General features: G+C 37.8%; 1 protein-coding gene across 7 annotated transcripts in view; it reads left to right on the top strand.

The window, feature by feature from the left end:
• The window catches only part of lrch2 (leucine-rich repeats and calponin homology (CH) domain containing 2), a 106327-nt gene that overhangs the window by 58550 nt on the left and 24087 nt on the right, over nucleotides 1–23690 (top strand). For 2 of the 7 annotated variants that reach the window (XM_084114381.1, XM_084114377.1), the window contains 3 exons: nucleotides 2768–2816; nucleotides 4348–4386; nucleotides 5376–5516. In XM_084114381.1, the coding sequence (XP_083970507.1) occupies nucleotides 2768–2816; nucleotides 4348–4386; nucleotides 5376–5516 (229 nt within the window). Of the gene's footprint in view, nucleotides 1–2767; nucleotides 2817–4347; nucleotides 4387–5375; nucleotides 5529–23690 lie in introns of all 7 variants that reach the window. The other 5 variants (XM_084114380.1, XM_084114376.1, XM_084114382.1 and 2 more) reach the window with 3 other exon arrangements.

The following is a 23690-nucleotide window of genomic DNA, read 5'->3' as shown; positions in this document are numbered from 1 at the left end:
TTGTTCATGAAACAAATGTTAATGAATGGAACTAGGGCTGGGGTAAACGATTATTAATTAAACGATTAGTCGGGCGATTATTTTATCGATTAGTCGACTAATCTAACGACTAATTTGAATTAATTATCCTGTCTGTTATTCTCATATCTCTGTCAAACCGTTACTCCGATGGATTTCAAACTCGACAGGTGTCTGGGCACGAGTAAGTGCAGTGCCAAGTTTGACGTTGTTTGGATGAGAAATGCAAAAGATATCATTAAATATATTGGTAAAAGAAGCACTTAGAAGGTTGTGGTTTAAAATAAACATTCTGACATAAACACTCTGTCAGCTACAGTGTTTACTTCTGAATAATATAGTATACTAGTATACTATATTATTCAGAAGTAAACATTGTAGCTGACAGAGTGTTCATATGACAGCCTCTGAACTTGGTCAATACTAATCTTATATACAGGCACGTAACGTTACTGGACTAAACATAGGCTACATTCAATCAGCCATCGCTAAGAAATACCTTCTGAAGTTTTTTGACGGCGATCAGCTGTAAAATGGCTTGGTCCTGCTCGGTTTTCGTTGACTTTGAGTACAAGAATTTAAAGTTTTTTAAAAGATCCCCTGGGGTTAATGTGTCAGCATTCGACAGAAGTTTGACGCTGTCGTGTGAGAACAAGCAACAGTCGGCATTTTTCCTCCTCCCGCGTGCCTCATCTTCTTAATCTCCTCACGTAACTTAAATGATTAGATTTCGATGGCTTACGTTTCTTCCCTACGGCAGAAATCACCACAGGTTCATCAATGCCATCAAATGTATTATTTTTTTTGTTTGTTTGTTGATCAAAAAGTACAAAGTAGATAAGGAAAACTAGGATGCCGGGTGTATTCAAAGCGCCACCGTTACGGTACGTTCACACGGGGCGTCAGCGTCAACGCTTCCCATTGACTTTGAATGGGTGACGTCAAGCGTTGCCGAAAAGAATTGTGGATCCGTCGGCGGCGCTTCACTGGCGTTGCTCGCGGCAGAAGTTGAGAATTTTTCAACTTCTGCCGCGAGCAACGCCAGTGAAGCGCCGCCGACGGAAGCGTCAGCCAATCAGATCGCTCTATGCAAATACAGTAGCCAGGCGGCAGCCAATCACGTTCATCCTGTTCAAGAGCAGCAAACTGAGGATAAATTTTAAAATGGAGGAGAAACTAATTATTGCGGTGGGCAATCATCCGGTCCTTTATGACCATTGAATGACAATGAAGCTTGTTGTTGAGTTCCTGTCTAATTTCATTGGCTGACGCTGCTATGACCATGGCGTCAGTGCCAAACTTCAGCCACGCCTTCCGTCAAGCGTTGACGCTGACGACCCGTGTGAACGTACCGTTACTGTTTACATTGCGTGGAATGGTGCGCTGTGATTGGTTGAGCGGATTTATTGCATTCTGCAGAGAAAGGAGACTGGCGTTTGTCGCGGTTTGGAAAGAAAGGGAGAAAACATGACAGAATAACACGGTGGGCGGTGTGTGTGTGATGAGCTGTACCTCCGGGAATGGTGCAAAAAAATAAATAAATAATAAATAAAGAAGCGTCGACGTCATCGACGCACCGCTACAGCACTAAATGGAACCTTATTTTAAGATGTTGTTCTTATGCGTTACCTTGTTTTTATTCTATCTGCTAATGATTTATAATGCTGTTATAAAGTGCTACTAGTTGTATCAGACTATTCGGTATTCATAAAAACAAAGTTTTGCATTTGCACATTTATTTTAAACTGTGAGCGTTTGTAGGGTGGAGAATCCTCAGGAGTTCAATCTCTGAGATCTCTTTGTTGATTGTGGAAACGCCCTTAAAATAAAAAAAACAGAACTGAGAGGGAGGTGATAACAGGGTGGAGAAGCTATAGATTTGACAGTTGAGCAGGTAGAGACACGAATGTATACACCTGGAAATAGTTTTTTTTTTTTTTTTTTTTTTTTTTTTTTTCAGACCCAAGGCATTATTGCGTATTGGAACACTTGTGTCTTCTTCTGTCATCTCCTAACAACATTTATTCTCAGATTTGATCCTTGGAATAACTGTTAAAGTTACAGATTTTGTTTTATTCAGAACTGCAGTCTTGCATTAGTTAATCACACTATGACTGAAGTAGTGAACCAGGGCATCAGTTGCTCATACTAATGTGCCACAACCATACTGTTTCTCCAAAACTTTTTGGAGGTCCTGTACAACAAATTATTTTTCTAGTGCATTCTCATTGTCAACAATTTCACTTCCAATCGAATCAAATACTGGCTGAAACTCTCTCACATCCTGATAGCGATCAATAATAGAAGTGGTATCATTTGACAGATACTACAAGGCACAGTACCAGAAAGCAATCCCAGCCTTAGTGTTACATCTCCAGACTTGCCTCTCACTGCCTGAAAATTTTACCCCACAGCATTATTAAGGTATAACATATTTAGGTTGATGTAGACCATTCATCTGCTGGATTTATGACCTGCCAAGTGTCAACTGTAGGTCTTAACACGTGTCCATTTTCCACAGTGAAAGAATTAGAATAGAGCCTTGAATTACCCTCATCGTCCACAGACAGATCAGGTACATTAATGACCTGTCAACACATCAGGCCTCACACACAGTTGAGCAAGCACACATTCCCATATCTGTCCCAACATAAGTGCACACATTAGTATCGTAGTGCAATAGCCCCTAAGCCCCCATTTGTATGTTTTGGGGGTCCATGTCATTCAATGTTTCTGTTTTTCTTTACAGTGCATCACTAGATGAAGGAAGCAGCTCAGCCTCTGCCTTAAGTGGACAGGTACCAATACACGTTTACAAGCACATGCAGTCATACACGCCATTGTACGCAATAATACATGTAGCCGCATGCATTTTGTCTCACCTTGTAAGAAATACTGGCTGGCTTTTCATTGGAAAGTCATTGTGAATTATGAAGGATTACACTGGCTGGCTTTTCTTTGGAAAGTCACTGTGAATTATGAAGGATTGCAATTCATTAAGTGTCAGTTCTTTGGCTTCTCAGTGTGAGATTGGCTTCTGCATACAAGCCCTTGTTTTATAGTAGCACTGACAGTGCGCCCATTCTATCATCCCTTTTTTTCCCCAGCCATGTGTGTTCATTTATGTAATATATTGACTACTAAAGATGCATTCAGTAGTTTTTTAGCTAGCATTAGCATCGCTGTTTTTCATGTACTTTAAGTACCAACACCACAATGGTGTTAGACGCTGCACTGCAATCTATTGACATCAATCAGCATGATTATTTCTAAGTTTGGTCACACATGTTCACTATTAACTAGGAGTTTTCCCTCAATAAACTTCTAATTACAGCTTATTGATAGTAAGTAAGGTAGTTGTTGTAGTGGTTATGTTTAGGTATGGGGTAGGGTTAAGGGTTCTAGAATATGGTCATGCAGAATAAGGAATGAATATGTGTGTTATAAGTACTAATAAACAGCCAATATGCTAGTAATATGCATGCTAATAAGCAACTAGTTAATAATGAATGTGTACCTAATAGAAAGTGTTACCCTATTTTTTTTGTAAATTACACTGTTATTGGTGTGCTGAGCTGTCTAAACATTAATTAATTCCCTTACCTGTCTAATAAACACAATCTTGGGCATCACTATTCAGGATTTTCTCCATCATCAAATATTCCCATTGTGTGTATGTCTTATCAATGTTTGCATACGCTTTTTGTCTTTGTTGGCCTTCATGTCTTCTGGTGCCTTTTCTGCTGCTTTGGCAGTACAGGTACTGATTCTCTCGTTGTCTCTGCTGGTTAAGCACGATAAAATGTGTGTTCGGTAGTCAAATTTTTGCCCTTTGCATAACCAAACAACACTACATTACTAGTGTATCTACAAAGGCAGCAGCCAATGAGCGAGAGGATTCTCACTGACGTTTAGTGAAACACTGCGGAACACGTGATTTCAGCATTGAACTCGGTGACACCCGCACCATGCATAATTAAAACATTTTTATGTAGAAAAATATTATGAGTACAGTCTTCATCTCATGTGAGTGTACGTCATTCAGATGACTTCACGAAAACACTAATTATTTCTTCATGTGTAAAACTTTGGCACTAAACTACTGAATGCATCTTTAAGTTTCAGGTACTAATATCAGTATAGTGCTCTCAGCTTTGTTGAACACATACAACTGTTTACATTTACATTACTGTTCCCACCCCCAAAGCAGTGCAGAAAACGTAAAATACCTGCTAATTTCATTATTGTGTCTGAGAATTCCATTCTTACTCATTCTGTGTTTTTTGTTGTTGTTTTTGTGTGTGTGTATGTGTGCATATATTTTTTAAGGAGACTGATCTCACTGATGAAGATGCGGCTTTCTCTGAGGTCACTCTTCCTTCATCACATTCCTCCTCCTCATTCATTTCTACCTTTTACAGTAAAGGTTCTAATGTCCGAGGTTCTTGTAGTAATTTTACTCAGATTTGCACTACTGTTCAAAAGTTTGGGGTTGATATTTTTAAATAAGTGTATGCTTTATTCAGAAAGAATGTATTAAATTGATCAGTGAAAGTTTTTTTTTTAAACTTTCAATCCACAAAAGAACCTTGAAAAAATGTCTCATGGTTTCCATTCCAAGCTGTTTTCAACAATGATAATAATAATAATAATACATGTTTCTTGAGCAGCAAATCAGCATATTAGAATGATTTCTGAAGGATCATGTGACACTTAAGACTAGAGTAATGTCATCACAGGAATAAATTACATCTTAAAATATGTTCACATAGAAAGAGTTATATTAAATTGTAAAAATATTTCACAATATTACTGTTTTTACTGTATTTTTTATCAAATAAATGCAGCGTTGGTGAGCATAAGAGACTTCATTCAAAAACATGTAAAAAATAAATAATAAAAAAAAGTTACTGACACCAAACATTTGAACAGGAGTGTATATTTCATTACATTTTCTTTGCGTTTTGTTTGCCCATTCCTTACATTACAAGCTAAAAATTATGCAGTTAAAATGTAACTCCATAATTTCATAAACACACTTTTGCTAGAAAACAATGGCATAGAATCTCAAATATTGCTAATTGGTTTGTAGTTTTCAACACATTCTTACTGATACTTTCATGCTTTTGATCATTATGTCATTTTTGATATTCCAACAAAACTCATCTGTGTTAGCCAACCACATAACATTATCTGTGAATGTCAATGAATGTTTGATTTTCAGTGCCAGTGAAGCACTGGCCCAAAAAAAGCAGGTTACAGTTTTGCCAACTGGTCTAAAACACTCTCACACTGGCCTGAGGCCTCTTTATAGTTGAGACCTGTCATTCACTGTTATATTGTGATTTGTCCCTCAGCCTTCTTCCTCTTGCTCGTTTGATGGAAGTTTGAAATCAGAAAGCAGTGACTCAGAGCCAAAATGGCCAGAGGTTCCTCCTGTTCTCAACCAGAATGAGGATCGGAGAAGAAATAAATACCTGAGAAAAGACTACCTGAAGGTATACACCCAAGTATGCACATGTTCTCGATTTTTCTCACGTTTTCTTTTTCTCATGTATACTCACGCATTTCTCTCTATCTCTCTCTCTCTCTCTCTCTCTCTCTCTCTCTCTCTCTCTCTCTCACACTTGTCCTGTCAAAGAAATGCACACACACATATTTTAACACTTCATGCCACTTGTTGAAAAATTGCTTGAATTGTTCAGTTTTGGATTTTTTTTTTTTTTTTTTTTTTGATTATTATTTTTTTTTTGCTGTGTTGACACTTTTGATATGATAGAATCACCACTAGTTAGATACCCCACTGTAATACTCCTAGTCTCAGTCCCTGGTATCTTGATGTCTTGCCCAGATGTTGTTAAAATGCCTGACAAATTCCTTTACTTCTGTCCTTATCTAAAACATGACAATTCAGGTTGTGAGAAGATTATTCTTTTGAGGTGCATTAGAAACACTGCATTGTGAGTTTAGCATCAGTTCCTAGTCCTGCGCATATTGTTCAAATCTTGCCTTGAGATCTTGCTAATAATTAGCTGTAAATGTTATACATTAAAAAGGGAAAAAATTCTAGACCACTCCATATTAAAATTGTCTCATTTCAATGTACCTTGTCCTTGCTGCTTTCACTTCGTAGTCTCAGAGTTGCTAGATTTGCCTGAATTTCTTCACAAATTGATCTTAAAATTTTAAAACTATGGCACAATAATAGATAAACACAGTCCGCTTAAACAAATAGCACACCAACAAACACAATTTCATGTCTTTATTGAACTCACTGTGGAAACATTAACAGTACATGGCAGTGGCAAGGTCAGAAATCTCCAAGTGGGTGGACCTTGGTTTAATAGGGTGGACCTCTATTTTTGGTATTTTTGATATACTTTATTATATATACAGTATAATAATAAAGCTTTATTGCAGACACAGGTCCATATAACACATCATACAGTACAAAAAGGAGATACAAAATATACATCAAAATTCCATATTAGCCTATAGGATATACAGGCTATTGCACCAATTTCGTCTTAACCTAGAAGTGTATCTATAACAGCTTTTCAGAGGACTGACTAGGGCTTCAATTATGTGGTTCACTGTCTTGTACAGGCGACACATAAAACTAAACATCAGTTGTCTTAAGAGTGCCTCACAGGTAAACAAATGACTGGCACTACGCCACCTAGGGACATGAAGCAGCAGCCTCATTGCATCATTGTATGCTACCTTGAGCCTCTGCATACTATTTTTCTTATAGTTAGACCACAATTGAGCAGTATATAGCGGTGTGATGTAGGTTCTAAACAGAGAGCACTTCACAGAGTCAGAGCACATAGAAAACCTCCTCATAAGCATGTTAGCTTGAGAATAAATTTTAAATAAATATTTAAAGCCTATTTAGCCTAAATATTTAACTTCCTCACACACACAGCAAGAGGGCTATCTGACAAATAAAAGGTCGGAAAAGTTGATTTCTTGTCCTCATCGCTTCTAACTATCATTATGTGGCTTTTCTTAGCGTTATACTTTGTCATAATCAAGGCCATACTGAGAGCACACCTTCAGCATCTGCTGCAGCCCAGCACTATATGGACAGAGCAGGACCAGGTCGCCTGCATACATAAGATGATCAACAATAGTGTTGCCCACAAGACAGCCAGTTTTTAACCTATTTAGCTGATTTGATAATTCATCCATATAAACATTAAATAAAATAGGAGACATAATTCCTCCTTGTCGCACTCCATTACTAACATGGAATGGAGCAGATACAACATTGTCCCATTTAACCAGAAACGTTTACATTGGTTTGGTTTGCATACCAAAACACTAAAATTCTCACTAAAAATTTAGGGGTACCTCTATCTAGCAATTTTACAAACAATCGTTCATAATTAATTCTGTCAAATGCCTTTGACGCATCAATAAAACATAGGAATATAGATGTATTCAGGCTTGTGTACCTGAACACAATTTCTTTAAGAGCATAGATACACAGGTTGGTTCCATGCTTTCTTTTGAACCCAAACTGATTGTCAGTAGTAAGGATATACATTTCTAGCTTTGTTAACAATATTCTCTCCAGTACTTTAGACAAGATACTGGCTAATGCAATAGGTCGATAATTGTCAATACTGTTGAGCTTACCAGCCTTGTCTTTAAGCACAGGCAGTAACATTACAGACATAATAGCATTTGGCAGGACACCATGAACCAGTCAGTTGTATTGTACGCAGAGCCGGATTAACGCAAAGGCAAACTAGGCACGTGCCTAGGGCCCGATTGGCGGGATGGGGCCCAGACAGAGGGACAAAAAAAAAATAAAAATACAAATGTCCTATCTACAATTTATTTCAATATTTATTAATTAACTAAAAATAGTGACGATGTTTATCTTAACCATAGACCGTTACATTACTGCAGTTAAACCAATTACTGTGTCCGTTACAAAGCGGGTGTCGGCTTCTGAAAGTATGTGTAACGAACATCAGTGCTGCGAGGCAAAAGCCTAATAAGCACACAAAGCAGCACAGCTCATAATGCAGGTGTGTGAGTTGTTGTCATCTATTTTGGAGTGATTGCAATGTATTCTAAATATAAACTTGTACTGTAGATCAGCGTCATTTCTGGAAAAATCATTCACCGCTTTATTACGAGTTTAAAAGAGCGGGAGCGTCATTAACGTGCCCAGACGCGACGCTTTGAATTTGCGCGTACAATGAATAACATCGCGTCCGGAGCTGACTAGTAAAAAAGCTACAAAATTAAAAGACAAGACGTTTGTATTCTAAGTTAAAAAGCCAACACACTACAACATTTTTAAATGTTTCAAATAAAGGATCTCATATCTATGGGTCTATCTTCTAAATTCTGCTGCTGATTAGATTATACCCTGACATTACGCCAATAATATCAGTTTATATATTTTTTTCTGCTCAGTAGCGATCGTGTCTTTCTCTTCCACTTGATTTGTGTAGGCCTATAGCATATTTAAGGTAGCAATGCAAATTCAATATAAAGCACTTATGCTCATCTACTGAAGTGGGATTCTGGAACTGTGAATAAATTGAATAAAACAGCAAAATAACAACAATAACATCTTCATTAAACAAAAAAGAGATTACCTTAGATAAAGTTTGATTAATATGTACATACAGTACCGGTAAAAGTCTGGACCCATTACTATTTTTAATGTTTTTGAAAGAAGTTTATGCTCTACAAGCCTGCATTTATTTGATCAAAAATACAGAAAAAAACAGGAATATTCAGAAAGGATGTGTTAAATAAATAAAAAGTGATAGTGAAGACTTTTTTAAAACAACTTTTTAATAATCAAAAATCCTGAAAAAAAGTATCACAGGTTATAAAATAAATATTAAGCACCATTTCTAACATTTGATAATAAATCAGAATATTATAAAGTTTTCTGAAGGATCACGTGACACTAAATTCAGCTTTGCATCACAGAAATATAAAGTATAGTAAAATAGAAAACCATTATTTAAAATTTTAATAATATTTCACTATATTATTTTTCTGTATTTTTGATCAAATAAATCCAGGCTTGATGAGCATAAGAGACTTCTTTCAAAAACATTAAAAATAGTAATGTGTCCAAACTTATGCACTGTGTAAGTAAAAATATACTGCTTTTAAAATTAAATGTTGTATAAATAAAAAGGTTAGGAATCATTTTTGTTTCAAGTGTTTTTTTATTGGGGGTGGGGGGGCCTCCAACATGAATTTTGCCTAGGGCCTCCTAATGTCTAGAACCGGCCCTGATTGTACGTATTGATTGCCATTATGTTTTATGTATTTAATTTTACTTATTTCTATTCGTTTTTAATGTATGTTGTTGTATGTATGGACTTTGCACGTTGTCCAAGACAAATTTCCCAGTGATGGGACTAATAAAGTATAAAGATAAAGATATATTTTAGTCCATTAAAGCGTTAAGTGCCCTGACTGCTGGGGAATCCTGGAGAATAACCTATTGAGGGAATCCCCAGCACTGCAATATAAAGTTAAGAAAACTAAACAACTGAGAGAAATAACCTAAATGTCTACTACCTCAGATTTAATGTTTTATCTGTACATCAGCATCGGGGAATAACATTATAATCTCGTTCACGGTAGAGAAAGCTGTTTGCATGTGCAAAAAGACTTAAATGTAAACACAGCTTTTGTGTCTTTATCAGCTTTTCCATATATATAATGGCCCCGATAAACATCACAAAAACTTACCTCTTGCTCCATTTCTGTAAATCTGTTTTTATGAATGAATGACTCTCTCACCCGTTGCTCTAGTCTTCTTCGTCACCACCTGCTAGTGAGGTTGACTTACAGCTATGGAGAGTATCAATTGGCAATCTACTGATATACCTGCTGTTCCCGGATGTTCCCGATCAAATGTTGAATTTTCTGTCGAATTTGAAGCACTGAATTTGTGGAAGCGAAATTGTAAAGCGAAATAAAATGGACCGAAAATTGCCTGTCGAATATTATAGGTTATTTTTAAAAAGAATGAATATTTTGGAAGTGAAATCTGAAAAGTGAATATGGATTATTGAATTTTTAATAATGAAAACGTGTGTGACATGTTTTGAATTGAAATATTCACAGCTTAAATATACAACCATGTTGAATTTCAGCCCATAAAAATGCAAGCCCTAAAAATACAATGCATTAAAATGCAAGCAGGGTTAAAGGAGAACTCCGGTCAATTTTAACATTGAGCTAATTTTTTTGTAAATTTGGAGTGCTGTCAGTACAGAGAACAACGACAAAAATCGGTGTTGCCGATTGTCGAGTTCACGCGCATAGGTTATCACGCGCGTGAACTCGACAATCGACTACTGTGGACTTCGACCGAAAACAGGAAGAAAATACGGGTATGTGCGCTGGCTGAATTAACATAATTTTTATTCATATCTTTCACATCTACTTCAGTCAGATTCACCCGTGTTAACTCTAAAGGAATCACTCACATGGCTGGGCACTTGTAATGACACATCAAGGATGTTAAGAGGGTAAAAGCAGGTTTAAAACTTGCCCCATTGAAGTCAACAGGGTACAAATTTTAAAAACAGGATAACACGGTGTAGGCAACACCGATTTTTGTCGTTGTTCTCTGTACTGACAGCACTCCAAATTTACAAAAAAATGAGCTCAATGTTAAAATTGACCGGAGTTCTCCTTTAATGCAATGCATATTTTTTCAAGTAGTGCAATTCAACAAGTTTTTTTGTTTCAAAAACATTTGTCATTATTTCACTTCCATACACCCTGCATATAGAAATATCTGCTGTCGCGACTCTGGAAAGCTGATCGAGCCGGCGCGAAATAAAAACATTTGTTATATGTATTTTAAATAATACACTTTACAAATTATACACAACATATATGATTATTTTACAGTTTTGTTTTATTTCCAGACCATTAGTAGTATATTCTGGCACCTTTCTTGTGTGGGCCAACCATCAATCTGGGTGAGGCAGTGCCACCGTGGCTCTTATGTGGCCTTGCCACTGGTGCATGGTGCAGTGTTTCCCCAAGCCTTACACTATAAAATCACAAATTTCGAGTGTCAGCTGATAAGTCATAAATCTCTGGAGCATGTTAACATCTCTGTTGATGTTCTGTAGACAGATGAAACTAAACTTCAAAACACAACACCATGTGTGACAACACCAACATCAAAGCCTCGTCCCATCTTCCGTCAAATGAGATGCTTTGGCACAAACTCAAGAGACTGATTAATTAACAGCAGACAGACTCAAACTGAAAGAGTTTTGTGAAGAGGAGTGGTTTAAAACTGCTTCTGATCGTTGTACACATCTAATCCACAATTAGGGCCCTTTCACACCTACCTTGTTTGGTCCGGATTTTCGGACTTTTCAGTTTGGTCCGAATCATAATTACAGAATAAAAAATTCGGGACAGTCCCGAAATCTAAGCTGTTGTCCTGAATCCCGAATCCGGCCCTAATTGTCCCAAAAATTATACTAAAGCAAAATCTTGAGTAGTTATTGTCTGATAAAACATTAAAATCTGTCCATGGAGGTTGAGTCGTCCTGCAGCCAACATCCGCCGGCAGCTCATTGGTTGCAGCTTTTTTTTTTCTTTTTTTTTAAAGTTCTACAAAGATACCACAGGCGCGAATTTATATGCATTGATAATCGAGCGCAAGTTGCAGCAGCCGCGAGGACAGTGAATATGCAGGCAGCCAGTCGTAAAGGAGTGATTGATTGGTCACGGTGTGCAAAAAAATACTTCGGCCTAATGTCTGATGTCGGGTTACACAAAGCAAATCATCTACACAGTTATTTAGTTTTCTTATTTAATGACCAAGTCATTTAGTTGTAATAATAATTTTGGCATAAGGCTTATTAGCGTTAGGCTATAGCCTGAAAGGTCTGATTTACGCACTGTTACAACAGCCATTGTTTTTTTTGTTTTTCCACAATGACATTTGAGTTCATGATTTTAATGTTGTTTTTTTTGTGGCAGACTATAAAGACTAATGACAGACTGTTGATATTTGAATAAAAATATGTTTGGTTCAGGTTTGAAATTCATTATCTTTTATTATAGGCTATGTAGGCTAATATCATAGTAGGCCTACCTTTTATTCAAACCAAGTGAATTATTTATTTATTTTTAATTACTTGTTATGTGAAAATTGAAATGGTAAATGTCAAGGAAAGAAAATGAGTTTAAATGAGTGACTTGTAGGTAGCCTTTAGTGTTTCTTTGCAGGACACAGACGCGCACATCCCCATACCTATTCTTCTGTGAGGAAATTTCCTTTCACTGTTTGTCAAGAAAAATGCACTGCCATGAGGTAAAACATTGTTTTGCACTCAGTCAGCTTCCTTGGAAGTATCAAAAGATCAGAATTAGAGGACAAGCCCAGTCTGTGTCCAGATTGCTTCACAATAACAAAATATTTCCCCTAACTCTAACTGAGAGAACAAATGAGAGTCCTTGAAGGATCTGTTTTGTTTGAGTTATTATGGATACAGTACATTTGCATTAGCGTTTAATGCTCTCTTTTACTTTTAAAGTGGTTTCTTACCACTGCTATATAGGACACTAATGGTATGAAAAGAAAAAAAGAACATTAGGTTCCACTTTATATTAAAGGGGTACTTCACCGCTGGTAAATGAGCTTTCAATAAAACTTGGCTGCCTATATCCACCTTATTTTTGTAGCAAATTAGCTCTATGAAATGTTAATAATCAATAATAACTGGTTATAATTGATTATGAATTTTTGGATCAGTTAATATAATTAACTTAATGTTGTAAATTAATATCACAATCAGTTAACCTATTTGTGTTGTGAACACTCAGTGTTAATTATTTATTAATTCTAAGAAATGTAAATTTCCGGGGCATGGAAAATGTCTTTCTTACTTTACAGTACTACTAAGAGCAAGTAGTCAAGATCTATGATTAGAGACTCCAGATATGAGCTTGAGACACGGACAACTTTGAGCAAACCATCAGTTTAGTTCTAACACACCCTTCTTTAAAAGGGGTAAGGATACTTAATGTATCAAATAATGAGACTAAGTTCAATACATGCATGTCTCGCCCATTTGAATCAAACTGTCCTGATGCAATTTGTTGAGGCTCCAGCTGATCTTTGCTGATGTTGTCTTGATGAGAGAGAACCAGTGTGAGTCAGAGGATCTTTGGTGAATGGAAAGACAAGGCCGCAGCCTGGCACAAGCTTGAGGGTCCTTAGAAAATTTCTAGTTCAGCATCATCTTCACATCAGGATTCCAGAAAGGGACTAAGAGAGTAAGAGGGCTGATCTTGTGATCAGTGATTTTTAAAGCATGAAGATGTCACATCCTCTGGAGGTGTGTGAGCCAATAAGAAGTTTTCCCTTTGGAGGGAAATTTTTACGACCCATTGTGTTCTAGCAGGGCATTTGAATATGTAATTTCATTCGGTGTTTAAGAAAAGAATCTTCAAGATTCTTATAATACTAATCCGTCACAAAGTTAGCAAAATGTAATGTAAATTAACACATGGGGGACGAAGATTGGAGTTTATAGAGACCAAACATGCCACACATATGATTTTGGTAAACCATAGTATGCAAAGTCTGAAACATTAACCCAATAGAGTTTACAAGAATACATAGGCCAAACTATGTGGAAAATCATGAGATGGGAAAATTAGATGCATGTTTACATTTCTCAAGTGGTTATATATAGAAAATAGGATTAACAGGGTTTATTTATCCTTCTCAGCGAGAATTAAGTGAGAGTCACAACTCTCTGGAAATTCCTTTTGGGGTCGTAAAACTTCTTAGCAGTCTTAATGTGTCCTGTAACAGGACACCGAGTTTTGCCAGTGTGTTAGATTCATTTGTGATGTTAGTTTTGAGGGAAGTTTCATAGACCTTTGTTGGGAGAGTGAGTTTGCTGGATTATTCATTAAATATAATGAATAATTTGTGTGTGTCTGATTGGTCCAGATGCTACAAATCCCCCCTTTCAAACGTTGTTGTCCATGCTATAGAGTGCAAAGGTGCAGAACGATCAGACACCCTTCCGGTATGTGTCTCCTGGAGTGGTGGTTGTTCCACAGTGGGTGATGTAGACAGTAGCCAAGTCCAGGTCTCTGCAGCAGGTGCCGAGGCAGCAGGTGCCTTGACAGTGTGTCACCTGTCGTTTGAGTTTCAGACTGACCTAGTACTGGTAGCAAAAGGGCAACAGGTGGTCATTCGCCCTTGGTCATTCGCCCTTGGTTCTGCACCCAGTCACCAGGCATCTGAAGTCTGCAGTGTTATTCTGCTCTGGCAGCAGTGCTGACTTGAGCTTGCCCGAGTTGTGTTTGGCAAGAGTCAGAGGTTCGTTCTTCCCAGTACTCCTCAGGTGAGTTCTGTTCAAGGAGCTCTTTTGCTAGTGCTAGCAGCTCTTGTAACTCAGAAGCAGGCGTTTCCAGCTGTCTTTGTGTACCCTCTGTTTGGCACCTGTGTGAAAGGTGTAGAGGAGGATGTTGTTGTAGACTGCTGTGGGATGTCCTATGGTGTTTGCTGGGTGAGGATGTTCTTTTCCATGGCTCCTCCCAGCGGTTGATCTTGTGTCTAGGTCTATGGCCATGGTGACGGTTCTGCCCTCTGCTGGCTAGGAGATTTTTGTTGAAGGCTCTTGCATTGTGGCAATGCTGGGTGCCTTCTGGTGCCAGCTTTGGATTCTGGATTTTGCAGTTCAGAATCACTGGGGTCTTACAAACCCTTTTTGAGGAGGCCTTGTGTTTGTTAAAAGGCCTTCTGTGTCAGGTCACGCAGCTGTTGGATAGGCATTGTGTTGGGGGCAGACCATAATGCCTAAATGGTGACTTACAATAGGATGGAGGTTTCTGAGGAAAAGGCTCTTGAAGCTGGTGTCCTCCACCATCCCAGGTTCGTTATGAGCTCCGAAGTAAGCTCGTCTGAGTCTGTGGTAGTAAGCATAGGGAGTTTCATGCCAAACCTGTTTGGTGTCTAGGGCAGCGATCAGTCCGTTTTTTGACTCTGAGAATTTCTTTATGATGGCTTGTTTCAGCTGCTGGTAGTTAGACTGGATGTTTTCTGGCTGTCAAGCCAGAAAGCGTTGCAACTCTGGGCTGGATGTGATCCAGATCAGATAGAGTCTATCTTGATGGTTCACACTCATCAAAGACTGCAGGTGAAAATCAATGTCTCGCAGGTAAGCCTGGACATCGTGGTCTCCTGCAAACTCTGGTTTAAATGCAGGTCTTTGAGTGACACTACATGTGTCATTTCAGGATTCGTCTGAATCAATCATTTTCCTTCTGCGGCTGCAGAAACTTTCAGGAAACTGTCCGATGACATGTTAAGCAGAAGGGTTTGTCTCCCCCTTTGTAACTATGTGCTTGGCTGGGGGAGGTTGCTCTGCTGATTGCAAGTGGGGGAATGAGATGTCTCTCCTGCTGTGGTTCTTTTTGCAGCAGTTAAGAGTGTCTAGGTTCTCGTTGGACCATGTCAAGTTCATCTTTGTGTTGTCCAGCTGCTGGGTCAGTGCTCCAATTCCAGCTCTGGACACATTCAGTTGACCTTCACAGGCCATGATTCTGGCATCTTTGTCCAAGAGTTCAGAATTTGCTGCTTTTAACTGTGACTCTTTGTGAGAGAGTTCCTTTTTAAGGTCCTCTCTGGCTGTCTTTTCCAACTGCTCTCGTTGTTTAGCAGCTGTCAGAGCCTTTTGAAGCCTGTGGATTTCCTCCTGTGACTCCCTTCTGCCAGGGTCCTTGGGTCTGTCCTGAGCCTCCATCTCTAGCTGGTCTATGCGGCTTTCAGCTTGTGTCAGCTCCTTTTGGGACTCGGTGATCTGGCATTTGAGGTTGTTTACCTCCTGTTTCAAACCTGTGAGGTTGTGGGCCAGGAAGAAGATAACCTCAGTCAGATATTTGTGGTCATACCTCTGGTTTGGGTCATCTGTCATTAGTTATTTTCCCTCGTTTTCCAGTTGCTTTTGGTTCTGGTGCTGAAGGTCATCAGCAGCCATGGGTAAAAGGGTGTTTCTCATAACGCCTAGCCAGTCCTTTTGGTCTGCCATCTGGGCAGTTAGGCTGAGCATCTGCAACATTTCGGTACACTTGTGGTGAGAGTAAGGGCAAGAGACTAATGCAGGATCAAACATAATTTGGCGCTAAAGGCAAAGTGAGACAGCTATGTGTATAATGTACAGATAGGTTTTGCCATGTGTGGTTAACAAGTGAAATGTGTAGCCGACAGTGGTGGAAAGAGTACTAAATAATTGTACTTAAGTAAAAGTATTGCTACTTAAGTAATAATTTACTTGAGTACAAGTAGAAGTACTGAAAAATAATATGACTCAAGTAAGAGTAAATAAGTAGTTTGCTTAAAAACTACTCGAGTAACTACGTTACAAAGTACTTTAGTATTAATTTTCTATTTTTACCCAAAATGGGGAGATGATAAGCGATATGGAGCACTAAACACTCTCATGTCAATTCAGTTTCATTCATACTGGAAGCCCAGTACACACTGATTCAAACCTCGCGCAGAAAGTCCACAAGTGAGATTCATAGAAGTGATTCACTTATGACGTTTCAGGAAATGCCAATATGGATATAATAACATGCAAATCGAGACATTTGACTGAAGAAACATGAAGACAAACACATGATAGCGATATCTTAGGTATTTTAATAAGAATGATGTATGTCTTTAATGGGATAGTTCACCAAAAAAGGAAAATTAGCCCCTGATTTATTCACCCTCAAGCCATCCTAGGTGTATATGACATTCTTCTTTCAGATGAATACAATCAGAGTTATATTAAAAAATGTAAAAAATATATACCTCTTCCAAGCTTTATAATGGCAGTGAATGGCTAGAGAAAATTTGAAGCCCAAAAAAGTGCACCCATCCATGATAAAAGTGCTCCACTTTTACTACAGGGGGTTAATAAAGGCCTTCTGAAGTGAAGCCATGTGTTTGTGTAAGGAAAATACCTATATTTATAACTTTATAATCTAAAATAACTAGCTTCAGCCAGACGACCAACCATACGCATCGATTTACGGTGGAAGACTAACCCCTGACTCGACGCACAACGTATATATATTATAGAAGAGGAGCTTCAGTTTGTTGCACAGCCCTATTTGTTTAAACCACGAGAGGCGTCTAAGCTTACGATACTCCTACATTCTACATCATACATGTGTCACAGGTTACTCTTGTGGCGCAAGTCAATTTGCTTAGTATGTGTACAATCATCTGGTGGAAGCTAGTTATTTTAGATTATAAAGTTATAAATATGGGTATTTTTTAAAAACCCATGGCTTCGCTTCTGAAGGCCTTTATTAACCCACTGGAGCAATGTGGAGTATTTTATTTATTTTTTTATCATGAATGGATGCACTTTTTTGGGTTTTAAATTTTTTCTAGCCATTCACTGCCATCATAAAACTTGGAGGAGCCAGGACATTTATATTAATTATGTGTGAGTAAATCATGGGCTAATTTTCATTTTTGGGTGAACTAACCCATTAATGCAATGCTAATCAACATAGCCTGGTATTATAGAATTTAATAAAATAATATATTCTCACACATGAAACCACAAAAGTAATTTCAAGTCATTTTGATTTTTGAAGCAAAACATGATATTAAACTCATAAATTGTAGTTTTTGACGGTATGCTTAGCAAACATACTAGCTTTCCCTGTTGTCAAGAGAAAATGTTTTATTACTAATCTTTAAAAGTAAGTCCAGGTAAGATCATTTGAATGTTTTTATTTGAATAATTTCATAATTGAAAGTAAAGAAGGTTAAGTGAAAGGTCCGATAAAAAAGAGAGATGTAGTATGAATAAAAAAGTGCCAGTAAAAAAAAATTAAGTTGGGTATGGTTAACGTTAAATTAAATGCTCTTTTTTTTTCGTTCTACCGAAAATGTGCTGGGAGCCTATTGCTTTTACATGCATCTGATTGACAGACAAATCAGGCGATCTTATTTCACTGTTGTTGAGGGTTTTTCAGCTTTGTACAAAGTTTGCTTCGTACATTTAGTTTAACTGTATTGTTAAAGAGGGCGAGCTTTACCTTTCAGTTGAACTGTGTTAATGTTTTCAAGACACTTACATTGTTCTTTCTCCGTCCAAGCAATAACGGTGTCCATGTTATGAGCCGAGTTTTTTATTTACTTCAACTGCTCAATGCTCTGGTAATATCAATGGGATGGCCATTTCAGGAGTTGCCACAATTACATTTTAAAATCAGAATATGAGCATAGCTCACTTATATTCAATAAAATATTTAAACGTTAGCGATACAGATTCTAAACACGAGCGCCAGTGATTGAATGTCAAAGCGCGGTTTGAGCGCCCCGCCCCCCAGCTGAACTGGAAGTTTTGATTGGTTTTGCACCCGAGTCAGACCTGTCTGTTATTGGCTGAAGCGCTTCAGAACTGTCTGTTATTGGCTGAAGCGCTTCAGAACTGTCTGTTATTGGCTGAAGCGCAGGGCTGAGGGCTCAGCCTCCACCGCACGCAGTCGTTTGAAAAGTGTTTGTGAAGAGCTCGCTCTGTTGCTCCGTCGGCACCTTTTTCAAAGTACTCTGTACTTTTGGTGAAAAATAAATGTAGCGAAGTTGAATACTTTATTTTAATTCTACTCAAGTAAAAGTACCACATTTTAATTATACTCAAGAAAGTAGAAAAAATCAAAAAATATACTCAAGTACTGTAACAAAAGTATTTGTAATTAGTTACTTTCCACCACTGGTAGCCGATTATTACTATCTTAGCTGCAAATAGCAGGATGCCCAGATTTGTGTGGATCTGAGTGGCTTTGCTAAAAGAGCGTAAGCCTAGATTTAATAAATGACTTAAGATGGTTCTTTTGGTCAAATTATTTCTCAGAACTTGCTGATAGCATACAACAGGCTTGATCTCTGAACAAATGAAGAAGAGAAAGAAAGAGAAAGATTGTGTCTATTAGTGGTGCTCAAAATTATGCCATAGCAATCGTCTAGATTACTTGTGTAGCTGGCTCATAAAATTGAAGCAACTGTGAAAATAAACAAAATCAAGAAGGAAAGTATGTCTAGTTACTTTTGCGGTTTTATGGGGAAATAAAACCACACTAGAACAAGAGGGTTAAATGAATAGCTGACTTCTATTATGATTAAAATTAATAAAAAGACTTAAAGAAGTGATTAAAACAGCAGAATTACCTGGTATTGGGAATAATCAATAGCACTTATGATCAACCATTAGATTTGCTTTGGACATCATTCTATAGTTGGTCACAGCTGCTGCGTGTTCAAGACCACACCATGTGTTTGTCCCTCCATAAAGTTTAGTCAACGTGCCATTGAAAGTTCCCAATAACTTTAAAAATTCTTCTCTAGCTAAACAGTTTACATGTAATTAAGTTAAGATTTAATTAACAAAGTAACTGCAAATTTAGCTGAACAGCGTTCAGTAAGGAATGCACCTGAAAAGTGCTGGTGAAATTAAATGAGAAGAATTAAAGTTAAGGAAAGAGCAAGTGAGGATTCAGAAACCAGAAATGGAGTTAAAGGAAAATGGTTTAGATCACTTCACACTGCATACAAACAAGCTGTAGTTTTAAAGGCTTCATGTAAATGATGCTAACAGCTAACTGTTGAAGTTATTAGTTAGCTTAGCCTAAGCTGAAGGGCTGTTAGGTTGGGTTAGCTTAGCCACCTAGGCTGGTTTGTTTACAAAATGACGTTGGAAGGTAACACGTGCTATCTAGAGTTAGCACTTCCTGTGACAAGTCGTTGTCATGGGAACCAATGCACTTCAGAGTTTCAGTGAGTGAAACACAGGTTTGATCACCAGGTAGCTATGCTTTTTAGATGCACAGATAAAGTTTAGATGAATGACATCAATCTAACTATAATTTGTAAGGCCTTTACACTGTAAAAAGGGGAGCATTGCCCAAATCTACATTTATATAACACTGTACTTCCAATTGTTCCAACTGTACATTGGTTAGGAATGAAATGGCTAGAATTTATTCACACCTCTACAATTGAATCCAACGTATCATCAGCGCTTGGATTCGCTTCCGTGGTGCTGTCATGTATGACTTGCAGTCTGTAAAGTAAACTAAACGCTATTGGCTATTTGAAAAGTGGGAGGAGCCATTCAATATGTCCAGCGTCAGCTTCCTGTTTCAGTGGAAATTACGTCAACGCATCATACAAAAGCATTCCAAGGCACTTCAGTGGGCCTTTAACCTATCCATCTTCATTCTTCACCGTCACGCTTAGTAACACCAAAAAGTATAGTATGAGGCAAGAGGCGAAGTATAGGCAAGAGTAGTATAGGCAAGTATAGGCAAGTATAGGCAAGAGGCGAAACTCTGATGCTTTTTTGGTAACAGCCACTGGGTGGCGCCTCGGTAACTTTACACATTTACTATTACTATTATTAGTTACTATTACTCCACTAGGTCTGAAATATATTAATTCGGTTCACATGACGTCACTGTAGCTTTGCGCCGCCATCTTTACGACCGACGGTCTCAGTAATGCCTGCAATATGTTGTGCAGTTGGCTGCAACAACAGCCGAAAGAGGAACCCCGAACTGGTATTTTATTCTATACCAAAAGAAAAGGATAGAAGAGAGAATCATTTATTTAAAAGACTTGAAGTCTCATGTTGGTTTGTGGTTAATTATATTTCCATTATACTCTCAATGCCCAACATTATACAGACAAATATCGACAGATAATGTTTTTTCTTCATTTTATTTGTTGGATCTGTTTAAATGTTAAAGCACTTTATCATGGTAAGTTAGTAAGATTTGGGGTTGTTTTGAATATAACTGTCTGTCTGTGTTATGATCAGGCACACTGGCCACAACATACAATTACCGCAAAGTCAGTTGGACTCATTTGTCTAGGGGGTTTATTAAACAATTAAGTAAATTACAAACAAAACAGAAGATAGGAGAGTAACTACAACAGATTAAAAACAACGCAGGAAGATAAATCACAGGCGTGGTAGCCGGAACACAAGGCTCCTTTTCTGCACGGAGTGCCTGAGATTTTAAAGGGTGTCTCTCCGCCCACTCGTTACAGATCACACCTGCACACAATAACGAATGAAAACATACTGCAGAGCAGCAAAATATTAATGAAGGAAACAGAGCCACCACAGGTAGCGGAGGGAAGTAACAGTCTGTCTGTTAGTTAATACCTACCTAAATCTAATAAATATTTTTCTTAAGTTCATAAAGATATTGTCTTCGTCACATGCGCTTTAACGTTATATGTTATTTTGTGTAAGTAACGTTAGCAGTCGATGCATGTCAGCCTTGAAATGCATATTAAAGGACTAGTTCTTCCAAAAATGATAATTCTGCCGTCATTTACTCACCTTCATGTGCAAATCCTTAAGTTTACTTTCCGTGGAAGACAAAGGGACATTTTTGAATATGTAGCCTAATGGAAACTCTTCTTGTCGATGTAATGAAAGTGAATGAGTAACGTTAGCCTACTGGGGGCTGTCACGCAAAAAATAATAATAATAAAAGACAAAAAAACATCACAAAAGTATCATAAAAGTGATCTAATACGACTCGTCCGTTATATTAATATCGTTATTTATTCATATGATACTTTGTGACGAACAAACTGCAATTTAAGTCGTTATATTATAATCACTGATGAGCTTTACCTCTTGATAGCTTTTAATCGCAGCCGAATCGTGAGTGAATCATTCAAAAAGATTCGACTCGAAAGATTCTTTCATTTCGATATTTGTGTGTATTATACCTCTTTGTATTATATTATACCTCTATAATTGAACATCTGTTCTTTCGGACAGATATGGGAGTCTTTTATGATATTTGCTGATGTCTCTGGCTGTGCTGATGCTGGTGTCTCTCTGGACTCTGCCAGTGCTGCTGTTTGGATTAGATAGATTCATTCATGCCAGCCGAACAGCTGCAGATTCATAGATTCATTCATGACATCGCATCGACTCTCATGAACGCGCGCCATGAAGCTCTATGACTTAAGTATTTCTATATCACGAAAGGCCAATTGGGGCAAGCCTGGGGTAGATAATAATGGACTAAAGAAAACTGGGGGTAACAAATAAGGATCGGAGCCTAAAATTGAAATTTTCTCCAGGTATCTCTGTCTCTCTCTCTCATTCAAATGGGCAGTTTGGGCCGCCATACCGGGCGAGTCGGTCGTAAATATGGTGGCGTTCTATTTGTAGTGACGTAGGTGGCATCTATGAATATTGTAGGTTTAAATCCCCTGGATCACGCTACAAACATGATGATCTTATAGAACATGATGCATCGCTGTGTCTGTTATCCCATAATTGGCTTTTTTCTTTTTTCTGTTTTTTCTTCTTCTTTTTTTTACATGGTCTTGATTTAACGGACATTGATATAAGACATACTGCAAAAACAGTTTACTGTCAAGCTGTTAATTCCTGTTGTTATTTATTGTCCAACATTCCTAATTTTTCTTATGCATGTCCTTAATTTAATTTCATATGTTGGTATTAATTCAGTGTTTATAATGCTTCAACTTCAAAGAATTTCAACCCAAACTGACATGGTTTATAGAGAGCAAAGGTTTTGTGGAAAAAAAGTGGTAGACTTAAACATAAAGTCTGTTAAAATAAACTGTTAAAAGGATTTGATGATCACTAGTCTAGTGATTGTACATTATTCTGTGTTGTCATCATTCAGGTTGGATTTCAGCCTAATTTATTTTATTTTTTAACAAAGCAGCTGATATTGCCATAGCGATAGCAAGAAGCTAGTGGACTGCCAAGTCGCTTTCACCCCAAAATGGCGGAAGCGTAGCGCTGCTGCTTGGCTCTGGTGTTGCAATGGAACGTTCTATTGGCTTTCACTTCTTGTCAATATAAGTTCTTTGGTATCACTCACAGCTGTGCCCTCACCACAGTGCAACAGTGAAAAGGGACCCTCTCAAACAGTGTCGTGCCGCGTTCCAAACGTATACACGTATGAGAGCGACATACACCGGTATATTAAAAATTCAACAAAAATAAACACTAGTATTCGGTACGAACCGATATACCGCCTAGCACTATTAGCCGCTATAGGGAAATAATTAGAAGATTATATCAAAGTGCAGTAAATTGTAAAACTGTTTGTGCCACAAAACAGCCTGATTATAATTGAGACAATACATTAAAATAATATGGCAAGAAATACCAGTTTGCGATATCAAGCAGCATAACAAGCCATTTTTTACAGCTAAAAATAATTGGAAGCGAATGACACCGAAGCCAGGCACATTAAAATTACAAACCTGAAAAATAAGGTGAAATATAGTAGCAAGACAAAAAATAAAATCTGTGCTACCTGACTAGAGAAACAAGAGGAAGAAATGTTTTTGCCTTCCCTTTTGCCAAAAAACTTCAATGCATTTTACATGTTGCAGTCCAAGGCCTCTCCCACCAGTCTGCAATGGAAATGCTTGACCAGAGTATAAAGCGCCTTGCTTTAGTAGGAAATACTTCTTAGCAAACTTTCAATCATAATTGTCAACTTGTATCAAGTGTGGGTATCTGCAAGTTGGAGAAATGGGCGTGACGAAGGTTGCAGCGTGGAGAAAGGTCTTTATCATTGGTTGCAAAACCTGTCTGTCAGGGTGTGGG

Source organism: Abramis brama (assembly GCF_963993115.1).
Source record: "Abramis brama genome assembly, chromosome: 5".
NCBI lineage: Eukaryota > Metazoa > Chordata > Actinopteri > Cypriniformes > Leuciscidae > Abramis > Abramis brama.
Note: the sequence above shows the minus strand (reverse complement) of the source record. Positions and strands in the feature narration are given on the sequence as shown.